This window comes from Misgurnus anguillicaudatus, chromosome 9 (genome assembly GCF_027580225.2).
Source record: "Misgurnus anguillicaudatus chromosome 9, ASM2758022v2, whole genome shotgun sequence".
NCBI classification, from domain to species: Eukaryota; Metazoa; Chordata; class Actinopteri; order Cypriniformes; family Cobitidae; genus Misgurnus; species Misgurnus anguillicaudatus.
The window spans coordinates 16,371,758-16,397,464 of NC_073345.2; the positions used below are offsets into that span (position 1 = coordinate 16,371,758).

Consider the following 25,707-nt stretch of genomic DNA (forward strand, 5'->3'; position numbering starts at 1 on the left):
CCCTACCACCTTAACTAACAAATTTTCTGCGGAAAACCCTGAACTGAGTGCAAAGCAAAGAAGTATGCAGGTCCTTGGACATACTAACAGGTAACAGAAGTGACCGCTGTTGCCTAGACACACACTTTGAACACACACATCAAAATACAACAATATTTCCATTTCAGCTTTTCTTCATTCATTATTTCTTACATAATCTTTTCTATATAGCTTTATTTATCATTTCACCAGTGCATTGCATATTTAAAAAAGCCAATGCTGAGGATAGGAGACACAAACCACAAATTTGATTTTAAAGGGATAGTTCACCCAAGAATAAAAAATCTTTATTTTCTCACCCTCATGTTGTTCTAAATCTGCATGGGTTTCTTTATTCAGTTGAACAAAAAAAAAAGATATTTTGATAAATGATCACACAGTTGACGGTACCCACTCACTTCCATAGTAGGAAAAACGGTGGCATTGTGAACGCACACTAAGGCACCTGCAATGCCTTAAAATGCTGTCTTCAAAGGCAGCATACTTAGTTTTGAAGCAGAGCTTATGTGTTAATGATGTCAAGATTCTGATGGCATAATTCGGCTTTGGAAATCTCACCAAAATGTTTGAAACCCACATTATCTAGTATTAAACTCATTACTCATTCTGTTCATTAATCTGTTTGAATAAATATGATTGCGGCAACGATTGGATTATTTACTTTCCGACATTACTAACTGTCCATGTATTGGTTTTAACATACAGTGTACTGCTGAGTAAAAGCGTGTCTGTTGTCAGCATCTGACATCCGCTAACACCACACAGCAGATCTTTATTAATCTTCAGTTTAAGGTGGTTCAGCGATGGCACGAAACTGTGAAGCCTGTTCAAAGAACAGAGGGAAGTGGACATGTTGACAGGACATTATTAATAACTGAAGAAACTGGATTATATAACGGCCTCCACAGTGTCTACCACATTAACTGAAGCAGGATCAACTGCACGACGGGAAGTAGGAATCACTTTGAACATTTTGACTTGCGTTTCAAACTAACGCCCTCCGGTCATAATGTCGACGTGTCTGATCTCTGTCGTTGTTTGTGTTACAAAAACAATACACGGGACTGAATAGATCTGCTAACCAGAAATTGGGAGCACTCTGCCTTATCTGACTCAACTCAAACTATGAGCACTGCCTGTCCCTGTGTTGAAATGTGTCAGTGGTCCCCGAAACATGAACAGACTTGGATGCCTTATGTGTTCAAGGGCTGTGCTAGTGTGGCAGCTTGCAGGCCTGAGCACAAACCATGCATGAAAAGCCAATATGCTGGAAAAGGGAGAGATGAAAGAAATGGAGTCAGTGTGGCTACTGTACCCGGCCCTGCCGATTGGTATGAGAATGGGGGCAAGAGGCTCGGGCAAAGCGGTTTGGAGGTGTTTCAGGACTATGCGAAAAGAAACAACAGGGTTTGAATTCAAAAAGAAAACTGTGGGGGAATAAGGTGACAAAATTTTGGAGGTGCAGAGATTTTATTTAGAGGCATAACACCGTTTACACAAACCACTTTCAAAACTTTGTATGCACTTTGGCCATCTGTTTACCTCACAACAGCATTTTGGGGTACTGAAAATGGGTTTGAAATTTTACATTTTTGAAAACAATACTGCTTTCATATCCTTTCTGTGTAAATGAAAAAATAATTGAATTTGTGAAATTATGCATATGGGTGATTCTCGCGAAATTAGACTTGTGAGGTGTCATGAAACATTTTGATAAAAAAAGTAAATGCAAAGAAAGAGTATCAAAATAAGAAGCATACAGTTACAAACATCTCTTCATGTACTAATTTGCACATGATTTCAAATGACATCATACAATCCACATTTAAGGGAAAAAATTTCATTACCGCAACGTGTCCATGGCTGGATTTGGGTTCTTTGACATGGAAAATTTATAATAAAAAAATAAAAAGCTTCAGTGCATATTATACTATAAACCTTTACAGTAAAGAAACATGTGGTATTTGGTGATCATTGGTAAAGAGACAATAATAAGGAATATAAATGTGTCCAAGACCAATTTTCTCATCCTCCGCAACAGTTTTCAATCATTGTTTAAGCCCTCAAGGAACTAACATTTTCAAAAAAAAAAATCTTGGAAGGGACATAATTGACTGTGACACTCAAGATGGCTACCAGGTAAGCAGTTCTTATTTTTTCTCTCCAGATAAAAGTTGACATTTTGTTTGTCATAGTACCTAGACAACTTTTTAGTTCTCATTACCAAAACATGAGTTTGTAAATGCATATATTTAATGTAATATCATGTTGCGGTAATGATATTTTTTATAATAATAACAATAATAATAGGAAATATTTGTTTAAATCCTCTAAAAATAATGGTTATAGTAAGTTCAGACCTTAATCGTATATGTGCAAAAAAAATGGCTTTAAGGGCTTTTTAAATATTCTGATGCTGGACAGCTTCTAAATTTGGATTTTGTAAGAATCACCCACATGCTTATTTTTATTTCTTTAAAGTGACATTGCCATTGGCAACCTTTTTGTTTTTAGTACTCCATTGTCAAATAAACATCAATATAGAGAAGGATGAAGCAATTATATTTATTATATTATAACTGAGGGGTAACTGGAGAAAATTTGATGCAATTACATTCCCATTCATCTTAATGACAGTTGCTTGGTGGAGTAACATGAGTCATAAGAAAACATTAATAAGGATGCACACAATTCCTGGTCCAACATTACTGACTAAACTACCGTAAAAAAAGTGTTGATTAGCCGCAATCATTTTTATGTCAAAAAACTAGTAGGCCATGGCTATAACCAGAGCTTTAAGGGAACTGAATCCCCTAAAATAATAAATAAGAGATCCCCAAATAATATTTCATGTGTGTGTGATTTGTGCGTTCATGCAAGGCTGCTATATAACATATAACAAGCAGATCCTGAGAAAGCTCCCACCCTCATCCACAGAGCTGTCATGTACAAGCGTTCTCGTGTGTGTCTCGTCCTCTCTTTCTCTCTCTGTCCTATCTTCTTTTGTCTTTCCTTGCAAACATGTCCTCCCTGTCCATTTTTCTCCATGGAAACATCTTTATTTCTTACACTTTAACCCCCCAAACCCATGTTCACGCCTACCCATCACCTATTCAGTCCTTCTCCTTTAAGACTGTGCTCATACATTCCTTCATTATTTTCCTCCCTGCTCCCCCCATCTCCTCCTCTTCTCCATCTCATCACTAGTCCTCAGGGAAGTGTTGTTATGTAAGACAGCCATGTGAACTGAAACAGTGCTGCAAAACCAATGCTTAAATAATTCACCCACACTACTATATAAAGCTTGCGTGTTCATCTAAGGCATGCAGCTCATTCTCTCTTAATGCTGTCAGTAATTACTTCACATTCCCATTTATCTTTTTATACTTGATCTGTACCACCGATCTGTACTTTGGTCCATTCGGTTCGGACTCCTTGTTCTACCTAACAGATTATGCCCACATTTTGTGTTAAGCACTTTCTTAAACAACATTTCTGGATAATTACTCAATGAATTGCCTAAGGGATTATACTAATTCAAAGTAAAAACATATGCTTATTAACTCATTAAAATTAGGAAATTGCAAAAGCAAGGAAAGGCTCAAACTGAGATATTTGGTCAACCGATGATGAAACCTCCAGTTTAAATGTTAGTTTGTATGTTGGTTATATAACTTATAATATTACAATTTAATTTGATTTAAAGGAATATTCCATTTTCTTAAAAGAAAAATTCAGATAATTTACTCACCACCATGTCATCCAAAATGTTGATATCTTTCTTTGTTCAGTCGAGAAGAAATTATGTTTTTTGAGGAAAACATTGCAGGATTTTTCTAATTTTAATGGACACCAACAATTAATACTTAACTCAACACTTAACAGTTTTTTTCAACAGAGTTTCAAAGGACTATAAACGCTCCCAAACGAGGCATAAGGGTCTTATCTAGCGAAACGATTCTCATTTTTGACAAGAAAAATGAAAAATATCCACTTTTAAACCACAACCTCTCGTCTAGATCCGGTCCAGCGCGACCTAACGTAAATGCGTAGTGACGTAGGGAGGTCACGTGTTACATATATAAAATGGAAATTTGCGGACCATGTAAACAATAAACTGACACAAAGACATAAATTAGTATCAGTTGACATACAACAACGTAGGAACGGTCCTCTTTCAACACATTTGTAAACACTGGGGCGGAGTTTCGCGTTCGTCCTCTGTGACCTCTTGACGTCATGACGTATTGCGTGGGGTCACGCTGATGCATCACGACCGGATCTAGACGAGAAGTTGTGCTTTAAAAGTGGATATTTTTTATTTTTCTTGTCAAAAATGACAATTGTTTCGCTGGATAGGACCCTTATGCCTCGTTTGGGATCGTTTGTGGTCCTTTGAAACTTCGCTGAAAAAACTGTTAAGTGTTAAGTATTAAATGTTGGGCTCTATTGAGGTCCATTAAAATGAGAAAAATCCTGCAATGTTTTCCTCAAAAAACATAATTTCTTCTCTACTGAGCAAAGACAGACATCGGCATTTTGGATGACATGGTGGTGAGTGGATTATCTGGATTTTTCTTTTAAGAAAATGGAATATTCCTTTAACAAGTACTTATGCTCTGCAGTATAATTAGATTTTTTTAATTATATATATATATAAAATCTTTAAGAGAAAAGTAAAAAGTCACATAAGTTGGTCACAAAAAAAATCATAACAGAGCATGCTACTGTCTGCCAACATTTTGAGTATGACTGTATAATACAAGTAGGCAACATTATTATACAAATCTACATATGTACTACATTAAAGCACAGAACTACTCTGCTAGGTATTACCTTTCTGAGTGTCCCGTTTATATCCTGACAGCACCTCTTCAGACCCTAGTGGCTTGCCAAGGCCCACCAGGACTAACACAGTTAATGTCCCAGAATTGGACTTACTAAACTAGGCCATTCTAAGCATGGCATGTAGGTAACCCAGAACAGTGAGTGGGCTATTGGCATCTACTGTACAGGCAGCATTCAGAATAACACTTGTCTATCGTGGTAAGAACAGGTGGTAGAACATTGCGCTGCCAGCAACAATAATGTCAAGGGTTCGATTTCCATGGTTTACTTTATGCATATGTAAACCATTACTTTGCTTATTATATTCGTATTTCAAAATGCAACTCATCTACTGCATGTCAACATTGTGTATCCTAGGAAACAGTCGGGCCTTAAGGCTTTTTTTCTTCTAAATAATTTCATTTTAACATAAAAAAGTATTTGCATATGACTCATTCGCTCTCCAAGTGGACGTTCATATGCAGCTAATGTTCAGCCTGTAGGAGCATTTCAACATCCTTGCAAATCTATAAATGATTTGCAGTGTACATTTGTACTGGAATTTGTATTTATCAAATGTTACAACACATTCATGCCACAATAGGAACATTAAGACAGATTCATTAGTGAGCTGGAAATGAGTCTGGGGAATGTTTGCACTGAGGGTACAATATAATGATTTAGCATACAGAATGATGCACAGTACAGCTCCCGTGAGACCAGGCGATAAAGCAGCATATCAAAACACTAAATGGAAAGCGCCATAAAATCCATTATGTCAGTGCAGAAATGAAAAGACTAACTCTTCTTGCACTTAGTAAATGAGACTCTGTGCACTACAGTCCATTCACTATTTTATGAAATCCTACTTCGCTGCAGCGGGGATTCGGCGCAGAGACAAATGCTATGTTTGTCGCCAGTATTTGGAGCAGCATGCTGCTAAATACAAATGCTCAGCTAACCTCATCACTTCAAATGTGGTTATTTATTGAAGCATTTTGTTGATGATAAAAGCCCTTAATTATACATAAAGGGGGAAGGGAGGCTGCTAAGCACAGGGGTGAGCTGGGAGCGCGCTGAATCAGAGAATAACATTACACTGATTTACAGCATGTTAAATGAGCTGGATCTAAAGTCTGGGTTCTGACGGGTAACATGTCAGTACTTAATATGTGACAATAATATTCACTGTGTGCAAATAAAGAAATTCACACAAGGATATTTTATAATGTATAAGTAAGTGTTAAAGGTGCAGTGTGTAATTTTTAGAAGGATCTCTTGACAGAAATGCAAAATAATATACACAACTATATTATCAGGGGTGTATAAAGACCTTTCATAATGAACCGTTATGTGTTTATTACCTTAGAATGAGACGTTTTTATCTACATACACGAGGGTCCCCTTACATGGAAGTCGCCATTTTGTGCCGCCATGTTTCTACAGAAGCCCAAACTTTTTTACTTAGTTGTCTCCGATGATGACATGGTTGTCCGGTGGCGGCTACCGTAGCTTCTCTATATGTTTCCAAAACGAGAGGTGAGCAGTGGACTGAGTCGTTGGTTGTAATTCGCAACCTCACCACTAGATGCCACTAAAATTTACACACTGCACCTTTAATAATCCTATTAGTTGAAATATGAAGAAACAAATTCAATACAAATACAAATGTGGATGCATTAGCATGAAAATTAAGGAACTGTTTTAAAAGTTCACCCAAGTGTTTTTGCAATTCAAAAGCACTCAGGTAGACGCATGTTAGTTGTGTAAAGAAAAACATTAATGTTGAGATTACACAAAGGGGGAGATAACATTTTGCCTGCCCTGACCCACTAAATACTTTCAGACTGAGCAACTCTATACAAATATACAATGCCTATTATATTAGAATCACAGGAGATTTATCTATACAGCGCTGGATGTAATTTCTGCAAAAGACACAAGTTTCTGCAAGCAGTCAAAAGTATCAGTCCATGGAGAAATCCATGAACGTGTGAAAATCTGACCCACTAGCCGTCAAATGGTCAGGGCCAACCGATAAAGGCAAACAGACTAATAAAAGCATGCAATGCAATGCAGAATGCACCATATGCAAAGTAAAATAAATCAAATATTGAAACTATGGGAATATTTTGAATATCACTTTTCCCTTCATACATTTTAAACCTACAGCAAATATTGTAAACGATTATACTGCAGCTCTGGGATCTCCGCTATCATGTTGCTGTGAATGCATGTGAATATTAATGCAGGCTACGTGACCAATAAATGTGAGCAAATCAATTGAACGCAACGGGGGCGTGACAGTTTCGGGCTCAAACCATTTGCCTATACAGACAGGCGGCTTCCCCTTTGATAAAGAAGATAAATATGAAAACCTTATAGACTACTGAAAACCATTCGTGATGCCTCCTAAATCCTGCTGCATCACCGCCTCCACTGGATCTGCCTTATTTCACGCATCTGCCCGTGGACTTCATTACGATCAGCCCACACGAGAGAAAAATCCAAAGACTGAAAGCGCATAATGATAATAAAATGCTAAAAAGCAACAATAGTCCTCTATGTTTCTGAACATTGCATTAAACGGCGTACAGCTAATTATCCCCGCGCTGACAACATAGGTTACAGTAAATAGAGGAATGGTTTACATTGAGGTAATGATGCAGGTAGAAGGAAAAAACGTCCACTTACATTTCACTATCCGATCGGTGGAGTTCAAGACCATGTCAGACATCTTCATGGGCAGTGGATGTCTCCAGGCGAACGTGTTTCTCCCTCCTCGCAGAAGAAGCGCTTTATTCTCGGCGTGTTGTCGCGGTGGCGAGATGCGGTTGGTGCAGTGGCATCACTCGGATGCGTCTCCTCCGTGTCTCACCGCCGGCGCTGGGGAAGATGCTGCTGCCTAGAGAGGGTGGAGGAGGATGCTGCTGCTGCTGAGACTCTGGCTGTCGTGAGGGGGAGGATGGAGCTGATGGGGTGGGGGCGGTGGAGAGAAACAGGAGAGAGAGAGAAAGAGAGATCTGCTCGGGAGATCCTTTCAGCGCGTTGCACCACCCCGAGATGGCGAAGCGGGGAACTCCCACGCACCCGCGTGAAGGGGCTGCGTAATGCTGCCATCAGGTGGAGGTGAAGGGCTTTCCCGAGAACGCCATGTTTGATCAATAGTTGATATGCCACTCATGTCTGTGTCATATTGGTGCGTATTTTTTATCCGTGCGGCGTTCAGCTACTATTATTTAATCTAAAAATGAGTGGCATGTAGCCCTATAAGTTGTCAATCGTGTGTAACATATGTATTACGCCCTTATGAAAATTACCATGGCAACCACAAGTTTCCTTTAAATTATTTTATACTATTACTATATACATATATCTGAGATAAAAGCGATCAAAACTTAAATAGTAAAACCTTTAAAAACAGGCCTACCTGAAACATCTCGAAACTAAACGGCCCATTAAACGGGAATGGCATCCCAAAATTTGAATCTCCAAAAGCGCAAACATGTATCATAAAAGTAATCCACTGAGTTAATAAATGTCTTCTGAAACAAAACTTTGGGTTTGTATCAAAAATATAACGACAAACATTCACGCCTTCACAAGAAATCAAGTTCGCGTGAGCTGACGCATGCGCAAAGTCAGACTAGATTGGCCACATTAAATGTGAATTTTGTTTGATGGTTTTTATTCGGACTGTAATACTAATGTGTACATTCATATATTTAGGTAATGTATGTGTATTAACTTTGTCATGAGATGTACATTAGCGATACTACAGGGTAACTGTAAAAATATAATTAAAATACTTATACTTATTATAAATATAAGTATAAAAAAATACTGTAATTTCATTAGATTTCAGCTGTGAATTCACAAAACACGACTTGTGGCCATTCATATTGCTTTATTGCACAGCAAATTAAATTAAGTTAAAATATTGTTAAGATTGACCATTTTGTTGTGCCAAAAAAGGCAGTTTTATACATTTTAATGTTACGAACATTAAATTTAATTAAGACTGTTTGTAATTGTTAACAGGCTTATAGACTGAAATGCCCCTAATGTGCCAATTCGTGCGTTTACATGGAGCATTGTGTTCCAATTGTAATCGTTCATTTAGAAAGAGAATTTGATTTAAATTGAGTAACTCTTGTGGTCATTAAAGCCTTGCATTTTTGTTTATAAAGTAGGATAGCCTGCCACAGTTTAATTGCATCAAAATACATGAAAGTCACAAAAAATACATAAATCAAAACACTTTAATCTCGAAAATAAGCAGAAAACCAAAGGAATTTAAATCATGATGTTTTCTGCAGCAGACTCTTCTTCTGTGAGTCAATGAAGGACATTGGAGACGCATACAGCCACCTGCTGTTCACCTGCGATCAAACACAACACCATCGCTGTGATTTTTTTATAATTTATAAATGTAATAATTAAAAAATAATAATAATTTATAAATTAAAACTGTCTGAGAAAAGCAGAAAGACGGGTAATTGTACTCATAACAATTATTACACTGTAAAAAAGTTATTGACAACATATTTTTTAAAGTTAATTTAACTAATCAAAGTAAGTTAAGCAATGTCAACTTGATAACATTTTTAAGCTGATTAAACAACAACAACAACAACAACAACAACAAAAACATAATTGATTTTATAGACGTACATGGTATTTTTCTAAATATCTACCTTTGTTATTAATGAAAGTCATATAAACCTGGAATAGCATCAGGTTGAGTAAATAATTTGTTATTAAGTTAAACAAATCTTGAAAAGTGTGTTTTTTTGTATACTTTGTTAACATTTTACATTTTGGGTATTTATATGTAATCCCTCCAATAATCAAATGAAGCATTTTTGATACCAATGATGATATAATGTTTAAACAATGATTAATGAGATCATAGAGAGTTGACACTTCAGCTCTTCAAATGTCCAAACCAAATCACTCATTTGACTTTGCAATACGTTACTCATCCCATAGAGGTCAGTATAGACTTAAGTACAAACCTTAAGTTTACAAAGACTTAAGTTTACATTGACAGCCAAATGTTCAGCAGTGCATTGATGTTTATTGGTATAACAACTTTCTTCCGTGGACTATAAGATAATAAGGATGTACTACATTTCAGTGTCAAACTTTACAAGTAGCATTTAATGTAGTTAGTTCTCATTTTAGTTAGTTGGGCCATTAAGTCAATGAGTATTTTGATCAGATTATTCTTGAATATTCATTGCAAAAATGATGTAAATGAAGTCAGTATGTGTTAAACATAAGACCAGTAAACAGAATAGCGTACTGTATCATTGGTCAATAAAAACTTATGGTCCTGGTTAAGTTAATATTGCTGTGCTGGGCTGTACAAGATTCTCAAACAATCCGTACAATGTTTACATGGCAGTGTTTACCTTTTTAGGGGCATTGACCTTATAATGGCTTACTTACTTACATTTGTCTCTGTATGCTGTGATATAAGAAAATATTTTAACAATGAAAAAATGACACACCTCTACTTTAACTTAAAGGAATCGCTCACACAAAATACTTTCATTTTTGCTCACCCCTATCTCATCCCAGGTGTAGCCGATAGGATTTTCTTTCTTCCCTTGAACACAAACTTATTTATTTTAAATAAAATCCTGGCTGTACTTGACTTTGTAATGTAATTGAATTGCCTCCAACTTGTTGAAGCACTTAAATCCATCATCACAAACAGTCCATTATACGTCTAGTGGGTTCAGAAATGTCTTCTAAAGCAAAACAATTGTGTAGTGTATATATATATATATATATATATATATATGTGCTGGGCAAAGATTAATCGCGATTAATCGCATACAAAATAAAAGTGATTTTTGGCATAATATATGAGTATGTGCTGTGTGTAATTATTATGTATAAATAAATATATATATATATATATATATAAAAAATTAATGTATGTATTTAAGAAACATTTACATGTTTATATATATTTATTTATATTTTTATATATTCTATATTAAAAAAAAATATATATATATATATATATATATATATATAAATAAAACAATTCTGAAATGAATATATGAATGTGTGTGTGGTTAAATATACACCATAATTAGACACAGTACACGCACATATATTATGCAAAAAAAATCACTTTTATTTTGTATGCGATTAATCGCGATTAATCTTTGCCCAGCACGCACACACACACACACACATATATATATATATATATATATACTTTAAAAAATATAAACATTGACTTCTGTGTTATACGACAGGCCACGCAAAACACAGTTGATTTCTGACGTAAGCATGACATTTGACCTCTTGCACATAATCATATTTTTGAATAAGTATTTTTCTCTCACAAAACCTCTTTGGAATCTTATGGATGACTTATTGGACGTATCTGCTTAGTAAGAGGATATTCAGTTGCATTAGAAAGCTAAGGAGAGACAGGATTTTTATATAATTCTGCTTGTGTTTAGCTGAAGAAGGGAAGTATATACTGTACAAATTGGATGGCATGAGGGTGAGTAAATTATGAGGGAAACTATTCCCTTAAATGTTATGTCCACAGTGTAGCCAGGTGACCACTAGATGGTGATCTAGAATTGCAGGATTTTGCTTACACATTTGTGCTTTGAAACACTAGATTTCACCTTTCTTACACCATTAAGCGTCTGTTCTTTGGTTCATTTGCATCATTTGTCCAGTTGATACTCTTACATGTGTGTTAGGCTTTTGTTTTTTGTTTAGGAATCTCTGACAAGACTGTACGAGCCCAACATTTTAACATCGTACCAGATCTGTCTCATCAGCATCTCTAGTGTAAACATGAGCATTAGACCACACCTGTTCCTCCGATGACAGTGCTAGTCATTTGGCCTTGAGGGTTAAGACCTATGAGCCCACCTCCTCCTCTAATTCTCTACTGTCTGCCAGCATTTAGATGAATCCCTGTGCGGCAGGGTTTAGATGAATCTCTCTCTCTCTTGCTACTGGGTCAGAAGCAAAAGATAGCCCAACCCCTTCGCTGTCATCCTGTCAGGAGCAGCTTTTCACAGACAACCATATGTTTTTGAACGCCAAGGGAGAGTTCAAGTATGCCTCATAATCCAACACTGTTGATGGGGGGAAATAGGAAACAGAAGCAGTCTGAAGCAATGAAGCTGTAGGAGGAAATACAAGAGATCTTGTAGTATAATGCAGTGCAGTTTAGATAAAAAAAGAAAAGATGATGCGAGGTGAGATTGGGGTCATACAGGCAACTGACAGGAATAAAAATGCCCTAGATTTTTAAAATATGAGGTAAAGATGTTTAAATAGATTTTTGTTTTGTTATATTGGCTTAAGTTCAATTTTAGGCTTAGACAACAATGGATTTAGTGCAAAGACTGTAAAAATATCTATCATTAAGTTGACATGGGAACAGTACCCCTTAAGGTGGACTAACATTGAACCCTTTAGGGTTATTCTGAACCAATTATTGTCAAAAAGGGACAGTCATTGTTTTAAATAAAACCAGAAAAAAATTAAATTTGACCGATCAATCGGTTAAAACAACATTACATAAGTGCAGCAACTATTTAATATGTGACAATGGTGATCCATGTTTAATGTAATGCATGCATCCTTATGTTATTTTTTGGCATTTGAGTATTAATTTAGTATTCTAGCACAGCGTTTATTGCGTAAGGTCATTTTGTGCATTCTTTACAATGTACACATTTGGCTGACAGTATATCAAATGACCTACAATGTATTTAAGGTATACATTTTAATCAGTATGTGTGTTCTCTGGATCAAACCAATGATCTTTTTACTGCGTACACAATGTTCTACCATCTGAGCTCCAGGAACATTACATTTGCACATAATATTTTAAGAGCTTTATTTGACATATAATTGTAAAATTATCACTTAAAAAGAATCAAAAGTTAATTTCTGGATGATGCATTGGTGAAACAGAGCATCCAGGCAGGTTTATTGTAATGAAGCAGTGGTTGAATAGATGAAGGAGTGGTGAGCTTCAGGAGATATGTGTGTGCCCCGGGGCAGAGAAGAGAAAGCGGCACTGCAGTGTTTGTTTGGAAAACTCACACAGCTCGCAAACATTCCTGAACGTCTGCACCACCGGACATCTTCCCTCTTTCACTTTTTGTCTGAGATTTTTTGGCACTGCTGCAGTGCTGGTCATGCATGCGGCTAAGACAGGAACCAGCAAGCAGTGTTAAATTAATACCCGCCTCTCCCTCTCTTTTTCAGAAAAGTCTCTGCCTCGTCTCATGCGGAGAGAACGCAACAAAGATCTGAGTGTGACCGTAGCCCCGGGGCCAGCACGCCCACCACGGCCTCTCCTGTGTCACGCATTGCTGCTCAATACCAGAGCTCTCTCTCTCTCTCTCTTTCGTGCGGCCAAACAGGCAACTTGGTATTTTTCATTGTGCTGTTACTCTCAGGACACATATTGGAATCTAACCCATGCTCGGACACAAGTCTATTTATTATAAACTAATTTTAAAACAAGGTAGCAGAAATTGGGAACCTGGCTGAAATAAAAGCCACTTAATTACATAAGCATGCTTCTAATGGTACCGATTGTCTGATCCAGGTCTTAAGATTCTGACATGAAAGTGTTAAACACTTCGCATTCAGCACTCAGCTGTAAATTGATGAATTGTATTGATGTCACAGTGTTTTATTGTATTTAAGTATTTATTGTATATGCTTGTTTACAGAGAAATGCATAAATGTTAGTACATGTAGCAGTTCTTGAAAACATCTGAAGTTTGTTATATTTTCACTTTTAAGAAGTAAACTCAAAATGCTTATTCACAAAATAAACATAGTAACACAGTTAAAAATATGGTTCAGTAATTTCCAGTTTCTTTTTCACTATAAGAATATCAAATTACAAACTTCTTACAAGCTATCAGAATTCTGTGACATCTTACTGTTTTCAGAGATTTTAGTCATTTTAATGTTGATATTATTGTTTTATTATGTTTTGTTCTCTACAATTTACTGCGCTTTTTGACTCCATTTAAACTTTGATTTGTTTTAGACTTATTTGTCCTATCTTTGTTTTGAAAGTTTTCAAAAAGTTTAATGCTGCGTTCACACCAAAGCGTATAGAGCGACAAATTTGCGTCTAGTTTGCCGATTGAACATTTTGAATGCATTCGCGCATCTAGAGTGAAATAGACATGAGTAAAAAGCAAGCGTTTGAAACTAAATTGACACGCGTCCGAGGCGAAATCCACTTCTGATTGGTTAACATGGCGCGAATTGACACCAAAGTTAACATTTTTCAACTTGGGCGTCAGACGCGAATTCGGGTCATTTACGCAAACTGAATGCGCGAATGTGGTGAATTCGCGTCTAAGGCGCCGCGCTAAACACCTCATTCACGCCGCGAGGCCTCCAGACGAGCATAAACATGTCTTTACATTGACTTAACATTAAAATAATTAGCTCCAGACGCTCTATTGGCGTTTGGTGTGAACGCAGCATTAAATTACATTTTTAAAAATCTCTGATAAGGATCTAATTTATTAAAGCTCACGTAACACACGCTGTTTCTGCATTTCTGATGTTAATCTGGAGTACCTATAGAGTAGTATGACATCCTTTATATCTCTGAAGAGTCTTTAGTTTAATCAGATTTATAAAAGAAAGATTAGCTTTACCGAATCTTTCCGATAACGTACGCAAAAATGAAGAAGGAGGAGTTATAACACGGGAGGAGCGAGTACGAGTCATGCAACACTATACAAAACTGTTTTAACTTATGATTCACTACATGTTTGTGTCATTTATAGAATATGCACGCGACTATTTCCAACATAAGACAGAAGTCTTACTTACCGCGTGCAACTCGTCATCCAACGATTCTGTGTTTCACCGCGCAGCACCCTTAGCACGTTTGTCAGGGACTATTTTTTTAGCGGAAAGAAGGCTTTTACTTATTTTACTTCATGAACGTTGTGTTCATACATATTTTAATGTATATTTTAACTTACATTGATCAAATATTCAGTGTTATAGACGGTTTCATCGGACGCACATGATACGTCTGGATCCGAACCTTTCTTCCGGTTTCGTTTATTTAATGGTCTAACTAGTTGCTAAACTGATCTCTTGAACAAATGCTTCGTCAAAAATAACAAATGTTTTGGTTTCCTATCTAATAGTAATCTATGTGTTGTTGTTTTGCTTGTTATATAAATAAACTACGTTTAAAGTACTTTGTTGTTATTTATTATTAGCGGAGTTTACCGAAAGTTACTGCGGACCGCGACAGCCGCTTGTTTATGTTGTTACTGCTGAAACCGTCTATAGGGATGATGTCATACCATACTGAATTCTAATCTGTCTCCTCTCTAACATTTATTTGCATACTTGTGATTGTTTTTTTCTGCCTCCTGTCTAACCATAAAGTCACATTTACTCTGCAAACATGGTGTCATGTTGAGTAACAAGCCTCACACCGTGTGTCAAAACAGTGGTTTCATGTGCGCAGAACCAATGACTTGAACCTTTTACATTTGTTTCATTGTATAGCCCTGAGTCTTCTTTAGAAAAAGCACATTTAATTAGTAGCTAAGTAATGATAGGTAAACGTATTACTTGAGCTTCATTCTTGTGTAAATCTTTGAACACCTGCACAATCCCAGGGCCGATCTTTATCAGCTTCATCCAATGTCAGTTTCTTCTTGAGAAACATCTGAGGTCAAGCTTGGAATGCCATGAAGTCTCAGGGCCAGTCTCATACCCTGCACTTATAATTGGGAAGATTAAAGTATTTGCAGATTTCTACTTATGACCAGGTTTTATCTGAGACTGATAATGAAAGCAAAAAATAGCTACCTTTCTATCAGTCATATCATAAGTACATCAGCTGTCTCTCCACCTTTTCCCACTATCATCGGATAGTGATTTATTTAAGCAACAGGTTTAAATCGGTTGACAGTCGTGCTCTTCTCTGAGGTTGCTTCACAATTGTTGCTCAAACGATGGTCTTCACATTCCAGACGTCCTGACCCATCCCATCCCCCAGCAGGTCATAAAGTTTACTGATGATTCGACAGGCTAAAGGATTGATTATAACTGCGACAGAACATGTTATGAATGTGACTAACTGTTGTTCATGCTTGTTTGAGTATTTGGGGTTTAAGAAGATAGAGAAAGAGAGAGATCATTGTTCTGGTTTTTGGAAAAGAAGTAATGTGATGTCAAATCATAATTCAGTTTTTCTCAATTGCATCTACATTACATGAGCAGTAGTTTGCACAATTCTCTTCTTCTGTCACTATAATCAGAGCAGAAACCGGTGCCGGACTGTTGGATAACGTTCACTGCTCCCCTCCCCCTTTTGGACACGTTTATGAAGGCCTTGAGAGTTGGCGGAGGCCGGGTACAGAAATCGGTCAGGCACTTCGACATGGAAGTGATTTTCAAAAGCAAAAGGAGGACGAACGGATTGACGTCTGCTTAATGTAAGATACGGTGAGGCCAGGCACTTTGCCAGAGCCATAGAGACACTCAGGGGATTACGAAGCAATGCGTGTCCAATTTATTCACGCCAGCCCGTCGGTGAGGGACTGGATGCGTCCATTGTGCGCTTATCTCTCTGACGAAACCCGTGCGTGTCAGCCCACGACCACGAAAATATGTCAGTGATGAAACAAAAGCTATTTGTCGAACTTAGACAACCAGTGTAACGCAACGCAAACCTGGATTAGAATACAGTGGTCTCTGTATGTGCGTTAACTTAATTTTTACTGATGATGTTCTATATGGAGAAGGAATTGTTCACTGATAGCTATACAGTAATGAAGAGATTTGTGTGCCAAAACAATTGTTTCATTGGATAATTAAGATATGTTTTACATTATGGCACACCACACAGCTACTGATGTCAATGTTACACCATGTAAGCACAGTGTTGTAATTTAACTATGTATATTTTTCCTCATGTTAGTATTTCTAAGCCAGTTTGATATTGTAACCTTGGATTTACAACTATGCCAAGCAGTTTCCATGTAATCACTATGGATTTACCAGTGTTTTCTTTCTTTTCCTTTTTGGCAAAGATTTACCAAAGTGTTTTTGGCTGGGTTACCATGGCATCACCATTAGAGTTGCTATGGCATTACCACAGTGTTACTTTACAGGGAGGTTTGAATGTTACCAAAGGATGCAAAAAGGCTCTTAGTCATTCTGATCATATGCTTGCAGTTGCAGTATTGCACTAAAATACCACCATTGTACAATAATATATATTATCAGAACAAATATAAAAGCATAACATTTCTGTCATAAAATCTTGACATTGGTGATATCTACATTATCTAGCTGCTGACTGTTCTTGTAAAAGCTTCTGAATACATGCTTTTTATGCATTATGTATATTGAATGCATAACAAAAGGTGCCAGATTTAGATGCACTATAGTGTTTTTGTATGGTTTCCTTCAAAACAAATCAATATTTTCAATACAAAACTTTGTATGACACTATTATACTGTGTAGCCTATGTATTTTAATGTACTTCATCTAGTGAGAAATACGTATCCTACTGCAAGCAAAGTAAATTTTATCATCACACTGTCCGAAAAAAATGTTTAAATTGGTCCCTGGCTGTCACTAGGGCAGTGACATATTGACTAATATGTACCATTTAGATACAGACACAGTATGTATTTAGATGTACCTCTGAGGTAATAAGAACTTTTCAGGTGCAAAAAATAAATATTTTTGAAAGGGTACACCAGCGATAGCTATAGGGAACATTTTACATTTTTTTCTTAGCGTATTTCATAATTAATATTAGACCTGGAACTTTTTACATATATTTATAGCCTACTGAAAAAGAGGGCTTTGTCGGTGTTACTGAAGTCATTATGAAATTCGTTTTCAATCATTGGTGAAAATATAATTTGTAATTTAAATGGCATTAAGTGAGATAAATGTACAATTGTGCCTTTCACTAGTGGTCTTAAACTGTTGACCTTACTATACCTAAATAAATTGTCACTTTTAAAAATTAAAAATGAATTATAAATAATGCAGTCCGCACTCAAACCACGTAGCGGCGTTGCGTTAGGATAAGTTTGACAGGTGAGGAAAAACATTATCCCCGGTGTTGCTGAATATGATTAAATATCCTTGCGTCAGGAATAAACTGTCTAATCAATAAGCTGTCTTCGATGCCCCTTACATGAAATAAAGGTTTAGTGAAGGCGATATCTGTGCGCGCCGCGCGCGAGTATTGGTAGCACGTCCCCTCCCCACCCTCTCTATCTCTCTCTTGCTTGCTCGCGAGCGCGCGCTATTTTCCAGCTCGGAGCCTGAAACCCGCGCGGCTCGATCGATTCGCATTGATTGTCCCTGACGAGCTGCTCCACTTTCTAGCCAATGTCAGCTCGTCTGCGATCGGGAAGGAGAGAAATGAAGGAAAATCTCTGCCGCCCTGGCGGTGTCATTTCCACACACTTCGGTTGGCCGCCTGCCAGCAGACAGGACATTCAAAAGAAGCGGAGTGGACTGGACGAAACCGGGAGCCGGACGGCCACATCTGACCGCTGTTTACAAGACTGCACAACTCACAGGGTTACCTTTACATAACATGACTGTGTACACTAATATTTAAAGCCGGACATTGCACTATTTAAAAGTTTTTTAAATAGATGCTTTTCACGCATTTGTATTTAATCCATAAAATTAAAATGCAGCCCATGATGTAGGATAATAGCGTTGTATGCTTTAGCATTTGACCAGTGCTTTACTGATACAATGCATTAAGTTATTGGATTTGATAAATTATTTATTTTTTTTCAAAACAAAGTCTCAAAGAGTGTAAATAAATGAGTAGATCCTTTATACTTAATTATTTCATAATAATTTACTTAGTCAAAACTAATTTTATTTTCCCAAATTAAACCGAGTAGTAAGTCATGCAGTCACCACGTGCACTCTTCTGACATTGTTTGATGGTAAATATGAATGTGTCGAAGGGAAGTTCAGTCTTAAAGAGGTATGACGACATATCAACTTTTGCTCATAGAGAAAAAAAACCCGGGTGCACATTGTATGAGGAGAGCGAGCCGACACAAACATCAGCCAAACAATAACCCTCTAACGTTACACGTTGCATATCTATCATATAAAACACCTCAATCGCTACACTGTGACGCGTAAACGTCGACTCATAATGTCTTTGTTTATCGGTGTTTTTCCTCCGTGGCGCGTCGCGCGAAAGTCCACTTCGGTTTTTACGCGATGCTCCAAAAATCTATGAAATGTGTTTGCATGTTCTTCTGGATGTAGAGGTGGGATTGTGAGAATCGAAAGGTTGGTGAGCCCACACGCTCAGCTTCCCAGAAAGTACGTTTAGCAATAATTTACTGTCCTCTTCCTCGCGCGCTCGTTTCGGTCGAAGGCTACATGATTTCTGGGAGTGTAGAATAAGGTTTTTCTCGCTTCTTTTGGCCATCAATCCCCACGACAGGCTTGGAGAAGGGGCGCTCGGACAGTGGAAGCCCTCCCCTCCGCTCGGATCTGCCTTGGTAGGTGCGAATAAAAAAGGGGCCAGTGTTTGCAAATATGCAGATACATTGAAGGGGGGGATCATACTTTGTTGAAGTCTGCTCAAAGTTGGGATGTCATTTTCCTAACGATCTTGTCGGCTGGGAGAACGGGAGAATGAATCTGCCGTACGGTCTCGCTCGCGCTGCTGCAGACCGTATACTGGCACCGCAGAGACCGAGGTTTCAGATCATTGAGTCTAGACAAAAGGTATTTTTTGCGCTGCTTTTAATATCAAATAAAATTAAAACCCGCCGCATGTTTAGCGACTGGGCATTACTGACATGTTCCAGATTTTATTTTAATATGGGAACATAAACATGCTTCCCAGGAAGTAATATGCTTCCTACGATTCTTAACGCAAGTATCCGATTAAATCAAATGTGTCAATTTAGGTGACAAAAAAATCATACATTTACAAATACTAATTATGTTTCGATACAATGATGGACTGTACAAACTTAACACTCCTGAAATATATGCTAGTAAAATAATGTCTCCGATGACGTTTATGATAGTTTCTCCAGCATGTAACGACAGGTGGTATTGTAGCTAGTTGATGAGCGTTATGTTATAAGAGTACAACTTTTGGTGAACCAGCAGCGGCACACCTGTGCATTCACCATTACGCATTGATCGTTGCGTGTTTTAATAACGACAGTTATAGTAAAATTTTAAAAAGAAATGTGTTTTCCCCGTATTGATTTTCTTCTGTTCGGTCGATCACGATTTGTGATGATTTGCGCAACCCATCGGGGTGGGATTAGGCAGAAATGTGCGCTTCATTGTTCGCCGAGAGGATATTATCAGGCTGATGTCCCCGCGGAGAGCGAGCAAGCCTTTACTGCTGCAGTCCGCGAGCGACAGTGCGCGGCGCTCATGAACGCACTGTTTGTGAGATTGCCAGTCATTAACTTTTCACTATGACGCACAGAGTTGGAGAAGTTTGGACGCGCGTTTAAAACTTTGAGCTGTGCGAATGCTCAAGACGCCGCGCAAGACGAAGGCTGGCGAAAAACGTGAATTATTGTCAGCGTTTGCATTATCAGGATCTCGTGCGTAGCTCGTGTGTTAGCGCGTGCGTGTGAAAGCGCGTGTTTGTGTGTGTGTGTGTGTGTGTGTGTGTTCGTTGGTGGCAGAAAGCGGCAGGGGGAGATGTTACGTTGGACTCCGCATTACCTGAATTACTCGATATCTGCCTGCGTGACGTTGCGAAGCAACCTGACAGTGAATTTTTCCCCTGTTAGCGGGTTCAGCTGTTCAGTAGCAGGATTTAGCAAATGCCTCCTCCTTTTTACAATCTGTTGTAGTGAGTTAATGTTACAAATATTTAGGTTTATGTTCCGACTTAAATCACTAGTGCAAAAATAGATACAAACAAACACACAATAGACATATACATTTGTTAAAAATAAATATTCAATTAAATTTTTATTTTTTATTAAATTGCATCTAAAATGTATGCTGTTTATAGCGTTATTATCTGTTTTTCTGGTTCGTAAAATGTGTATATTATTAATAATGTATGCATTGTTTTAAGTCCTCGTGCACTGCAGGACTGTCTGTTTTAGGTCGTTATTCAGTAGGGGAGGACCAATTAGTCGCGTGCTTGTCCCTAGGGAGGAGGCACGAGCTCTCATAGCAAACAGCTTCACATGACAGTACAATTACAGGCCTTGCGACCTAAATATGCATAAATAAATACATTTTTCAGTTAAAGCTAATGTTTTAATTCACAGCAAAAACACACACTAATCTTTTCTTCAAGTTTTGAGCAAGTCAGATATAGTTTGAACTTTTTATTTATGCATCTGGCAGGCACTTTTATCCAGAGCGACAATAAATTCAAGTTACATTGTATCAGTATGTGTGTTCCCTGGGAATTGAACCCATGACCTGTGCGCTGCTGACGCAATGCTGTACCAATCAAGATACAGGAGCACCAGTGTGAACCTAGCACAAGTGTCAGTTACTTTGTGTAAAATTTCCTCATACAAACAATAATCCCAGATGGGGGAAGCATTTTATAATTGAAAGGTTTGAAGGATTTGCTGGGAACAAAGCCTAACATATTCAATTCTTTTCAATTTGCTGTTTGAGTATTATTAGCCATTACCTAACTTATGAGTGATATCACTCAAAAATCTCCAGACGCGCATTTAAGTAGCTATTATTTTGTGCTTAGTACATTAATGAGTCTGCTGAATGTCTGTTACAGTTATCACATCCTTTCATAAGTACTTTCATATTTCTTATAGCATCCACACTATTGAAATTACACTTTAAATGCATTCTGACCAAATTAATATGATCAAATTTATTGATCATAAACACATTCTTAAAATTTTACAAATTGAAAGTCTACATTTTCTTTTGACTACAAATTATAACAGTGAGAAAGTAATGTTATTAGTTCTTTATTGTTGCTTTGCGTCATCATAGTGTCATTGCTGTGTAGCAAATTGGTTAAATTGATCAAAACATAAGCCCAGTTTCAGTTGTTTGAACTTTAACAATATGAGACAGTGTCAGTATTTGCAGTAATTGATAAGATAATGTTTATCACTTTGTTTGCTACTCACATAGTGGTGGTTTATCGGACAGGGTTTAGATTATCCAGGACTAGGCCTTAGTTATATTAGAACATTTAAGTAGTTTTTACACACAAACCTTATAAAAAACAATGCATATGTCAGTACAAGTTTTTTTTTTTTTTAAAGGTATTGCGGAGGATTTTCTATTTCCGGGTGGATCATCAAGACTATTGGTCCTCCTAGTTGTCAATCAGGAGTGTTGCGCAATTGCATTTTTTAAAAAGTGGAGAAGGCGGTTCTTTTTTAAAATGTGAGAAAATCCTCCGCTACACCTTTAATTAAGTCAGCTCAAACATGCATTTTAGTCTGGGACTAGGATAAGCCCTGTCCGGGAAACTGCCCCATGAGTGCCCTTTGGTGTGTCAACACTTTGGTTAGCTACAGCAGTTACAGTTGCTTGTTAGTAGCTGACCAACTAAAAAAACAGTAGCTGGTTTTACACTGACGAAAGTTGAATCATTTGACTGTTTGAAACAAATTGCAATTTTAGTGGGTAAATGATGCATTTATTTCCTTTAACTTTGGATGTTTGTTGTCTGACGTAGCCTCTTCCTGTTCAGCTGTAAGTTTCTTGATCTCTCAACCTCGGTTTGAAAATTAATCCCCAGTTGTCATTCGCCAAGGTTACTGTCACTTGTTCCCTTAGATCAAAGAATAATATCCTTAAAGGCTAATATCTCAATTTCCCAACACATATTGGGTAGGAAATGATAGTTTATAACTGAAATGTCCCGTTCTTTTTTGTGTTTTTGAAGCTTTGATTGTGTTTACAGTGCGCAATATAACATGTGTTCATGGTTCACGTGTAAAAAAACCCCCGCTGTATTCACACAATTTACTTATCTGTATAGCGCTGTTTTCACTGTCCTAAAAACGGGCTGACGTCTTCCTTGTTCTATGAAGTCCCTTCTTCAGAAATACGTATCAAGTTCTGATTGTGTAGTTTGTTTAGTGTGTTGTGATTCGACAGCTTAGCAGAACCGTTTGAGCTTAGCTGGCGACTGACGTATTCCTGTGGGCGGAGTTTAGTGAAAAACTGTTTTATTGACATCATTCAATCGGAAAGTAGAGGGCTGTTGTCCAAACCGGCCGTTCGCTGTAGGCTTTGAAAGGGGACTTCTTATGAAGAAAATACATCGTCTGGCAGTGAACTTTGAGCTTAATAACTTTTGAGCGTATTATTTATGCTCTAACAGCAACATAACACACTAACTAAAGTTTGAAAAATGGGATCAGGAAGCTTAAGCTAAGCTTTAAGGTAGCTTTAGAGAAATATCTATTTATATTAAATCACTTCTTTGTGGTGTATTTTCTGTTTTTAGATCATATGAGGTAATATTGGTAGTATATGATTGCAATACATAATTGTTGTGTCCTTTGGTACCCCTAACCAGTGAAATATTATTGATTATGAAGAGTAAAGAGGTGCAGTAACTGAAGGCTGAATTGATCGAACCCATGTATTTCACCAATCTCTGACTCAAGTTTACTTAAATGCAGAAAATAATTAAGCTTATATAAATGTTTAAACACTTTATAATTATGTTTCTTTGCATTATTGTTTACAAAATGCGTGTTTAGCCTTGTAAATAACTTAATGCCGATATCACATATAAAAACACAAAATAGTGTCAAATATTTATTATAAATGTTGTTATCTGACATTCACTTGAATGAATTAATGAGTTGAAACTACACAATGATTTCAAACTGATTTTCAGCTTGACAGTCAAAATATTAATAAGATATCAGTATATATAATAGCAAAAGTACCTAATTTTGTATTTCAGGCATGTATTCAATAATGTAGTCATTTTGTTTTGCTACAGTGTTGCAAGTTAATAACTAATAGGACCTACTTGAAATGTGTGTGACAGAGTTGACACATTATGGTTGGGACAGAATATACAAGTGCAATTAAAATGAAAAATCTCTAAAAGTCACTGAAGGCTACGAAATTGTTTAATGTATATTATAGGAGAAATATAAAAAGAGGACCAAAACAGCTGACTTTAAACTTTGTTTAACGTATAAAAATCTTACACTAAGACACAATTGTGATAGCAACTGTCAGGATATATTACTAATGTTTCTTACAAATTAGACCTATTGAGCTATAGCCTGAGTCACAGTCTTGACCTAACCCTAACAAAATGACAAATTAATTAAATTTAAAAATGAAGGAATAGTTTAAGATTTTAGTGGAATAGTCTAATGTTTAATTTTAAAATTTAATGGCAAGTATATAGCTGTTCGTCCCATGTGTGAAAAATCAGTGCAATATTTGCATATTTCTTACTTTCAGTTTTGTCTTAAAGGAGCAGAACACAAGTTCTTTATATTTTTACTTTCATTTTGTGTCAAATGCATTTAAATGTGTTAAAATATCAAGCAAAAGAAACTCATAAAACATTCACCACTTAAACTGATTCTGACCATCAGACGGCTGAGTTCATGCACCTTGAACTTTTTTTGTTGAATCGACTCAGATTTATAAGTCATTTCATCTTACTGTTGTTTATCTTGACTAGAGATGAGTTGTTATAATTGCAGATGATTTGTTATAACTTATAAAATATAGTTAAAAGGTCAACTTCATTTTACAACTCATCTCTTGTCAAGGTAAATAATGGGTTGACATGACTTGTAAATCTGAGTTGATTAAAAAAAAGTTTTAAGGCAGCAAAGATTTTTTTTACAGTGTGACAAATCTGTCTGTTAACCCAGGTCTTGGCTAAAACAGTTTGCTTTCATGTTAGTTTGTTTATTTGTTAACACCTCTGGCTTTTCCATCAAATAATAAAATAGATGTTTGATTTAGAGCTTTAAATGGTTCATTACCTTCTACTGAGCTGCTGATTACATGGTTAAGGGTCCGATTACATAAGCTTTATTTCAATGAATACAAAGCATTACAATCATTCATAACCATGCCTTTGAATGGAGTCGGGTTAATTGTGCTGAAGTCCGCCTAGGCGCCTTTACAGCTGCGTAAGGTATTGTGCTACTGTGAGTAATGCGCTTATGTATCCTTAAGTATTGTTCGTGCACCTTACAGTCAGATGTATTAAAAGTTCTCGACCCCTCAGCGGAGCTTGAACAGCGCGATATCTGCGTCAGCATGCTGCTTGATACTGAGTCATCTGCATAATTTGTAGGAAGTTTGGTTAAAGTCAGACCCTCAGGTGAGGATGAATATCTAGAGAAATTCACCAATCACTAGACATCCATAAAGATAGGAAACTTAAATATTTTGTAAAGAATTGCTTGGATTTTGTGGTGGTACATCTCAGTATTCAGAATGAGGGTTTATCAGAATGATTATTGCGATGACCAAATTTACATGACTCTTAAATGCTCTCTTTGCTATAGCATGCATTTTAATTGTCGTTGAAGCAACATTTCCTCTATATAAGGAATTTTGATGGATGTAGACCTGTTGTCTAAGGCCTGTCTTTTATTTTGGTGCACATACTAACAGGTAAAAGTATTCACAGTGCCCATTTAAGCAAAAGCTATGCCTATTATATGCATCATGAAAAAGTATGTTTTGAAATTGCACAAACTTATACTGTACAAACTTTGAAAATAATTAAATTTATATATATATATATATATATATATATATATATATATATATATATATATATATATATA

The 25,707-nt window shown here is 36.8% G+C and overlaps 2 protein-coding genes across 7 annotated transcripts in view; one reads left to right on the forward strand and one right to left on the reverse strand.

Moving 5' to 3' along the window:
• Positions 1 to 8,478, reverse strand: part of ppp3ca (protein phosphatase 3, catalytic subunit, alpha isozyme) — a 74,819-nt gene extending 66,341 nt beyond the window's left edge. For 2 of the 3 annotated variants that reach the window (XM_055179450.2, XM_055179449.2), the window contains exon 1: positions 7,561 to 7,824. In XM_055179450.2, coding sequence (XP_055035425.1) covers positions 7,561 to 7,609 — 49 coding nt within the window. In that variant the 5' untranslated portion in view covers positions 7,610 to 7,824. Of the gene's footprint in view, positions 1 to 7,560; positions 7,838 to 8,296 lie in introns of those variants that run through there. The other variant, XM_055179448.2, reaches the window with a different exon arrangement.
• Positions 8,479 to 18,967: 10,489 nt separating this feature from the next.
• The window catches only part of cxxc5a (CXXC finger protein 5a), a 30,237-nt gene continuing 23,497 nt past the window's right edge, over positions 18,968 to 25,707 (forward strand). Inside the window, exon 1 of one of the 4 annotated variants that reach the window (XM_055180083.2) lies at positions 18,968 to 19,441. The gene's annotated coding sequence lies outside the window, so the exon portion shown is untranslated. The other 3 variants (XM_055180081.2, XM_055180084.2, XM_055180082.2) reach the window with 3 other exon arrangements.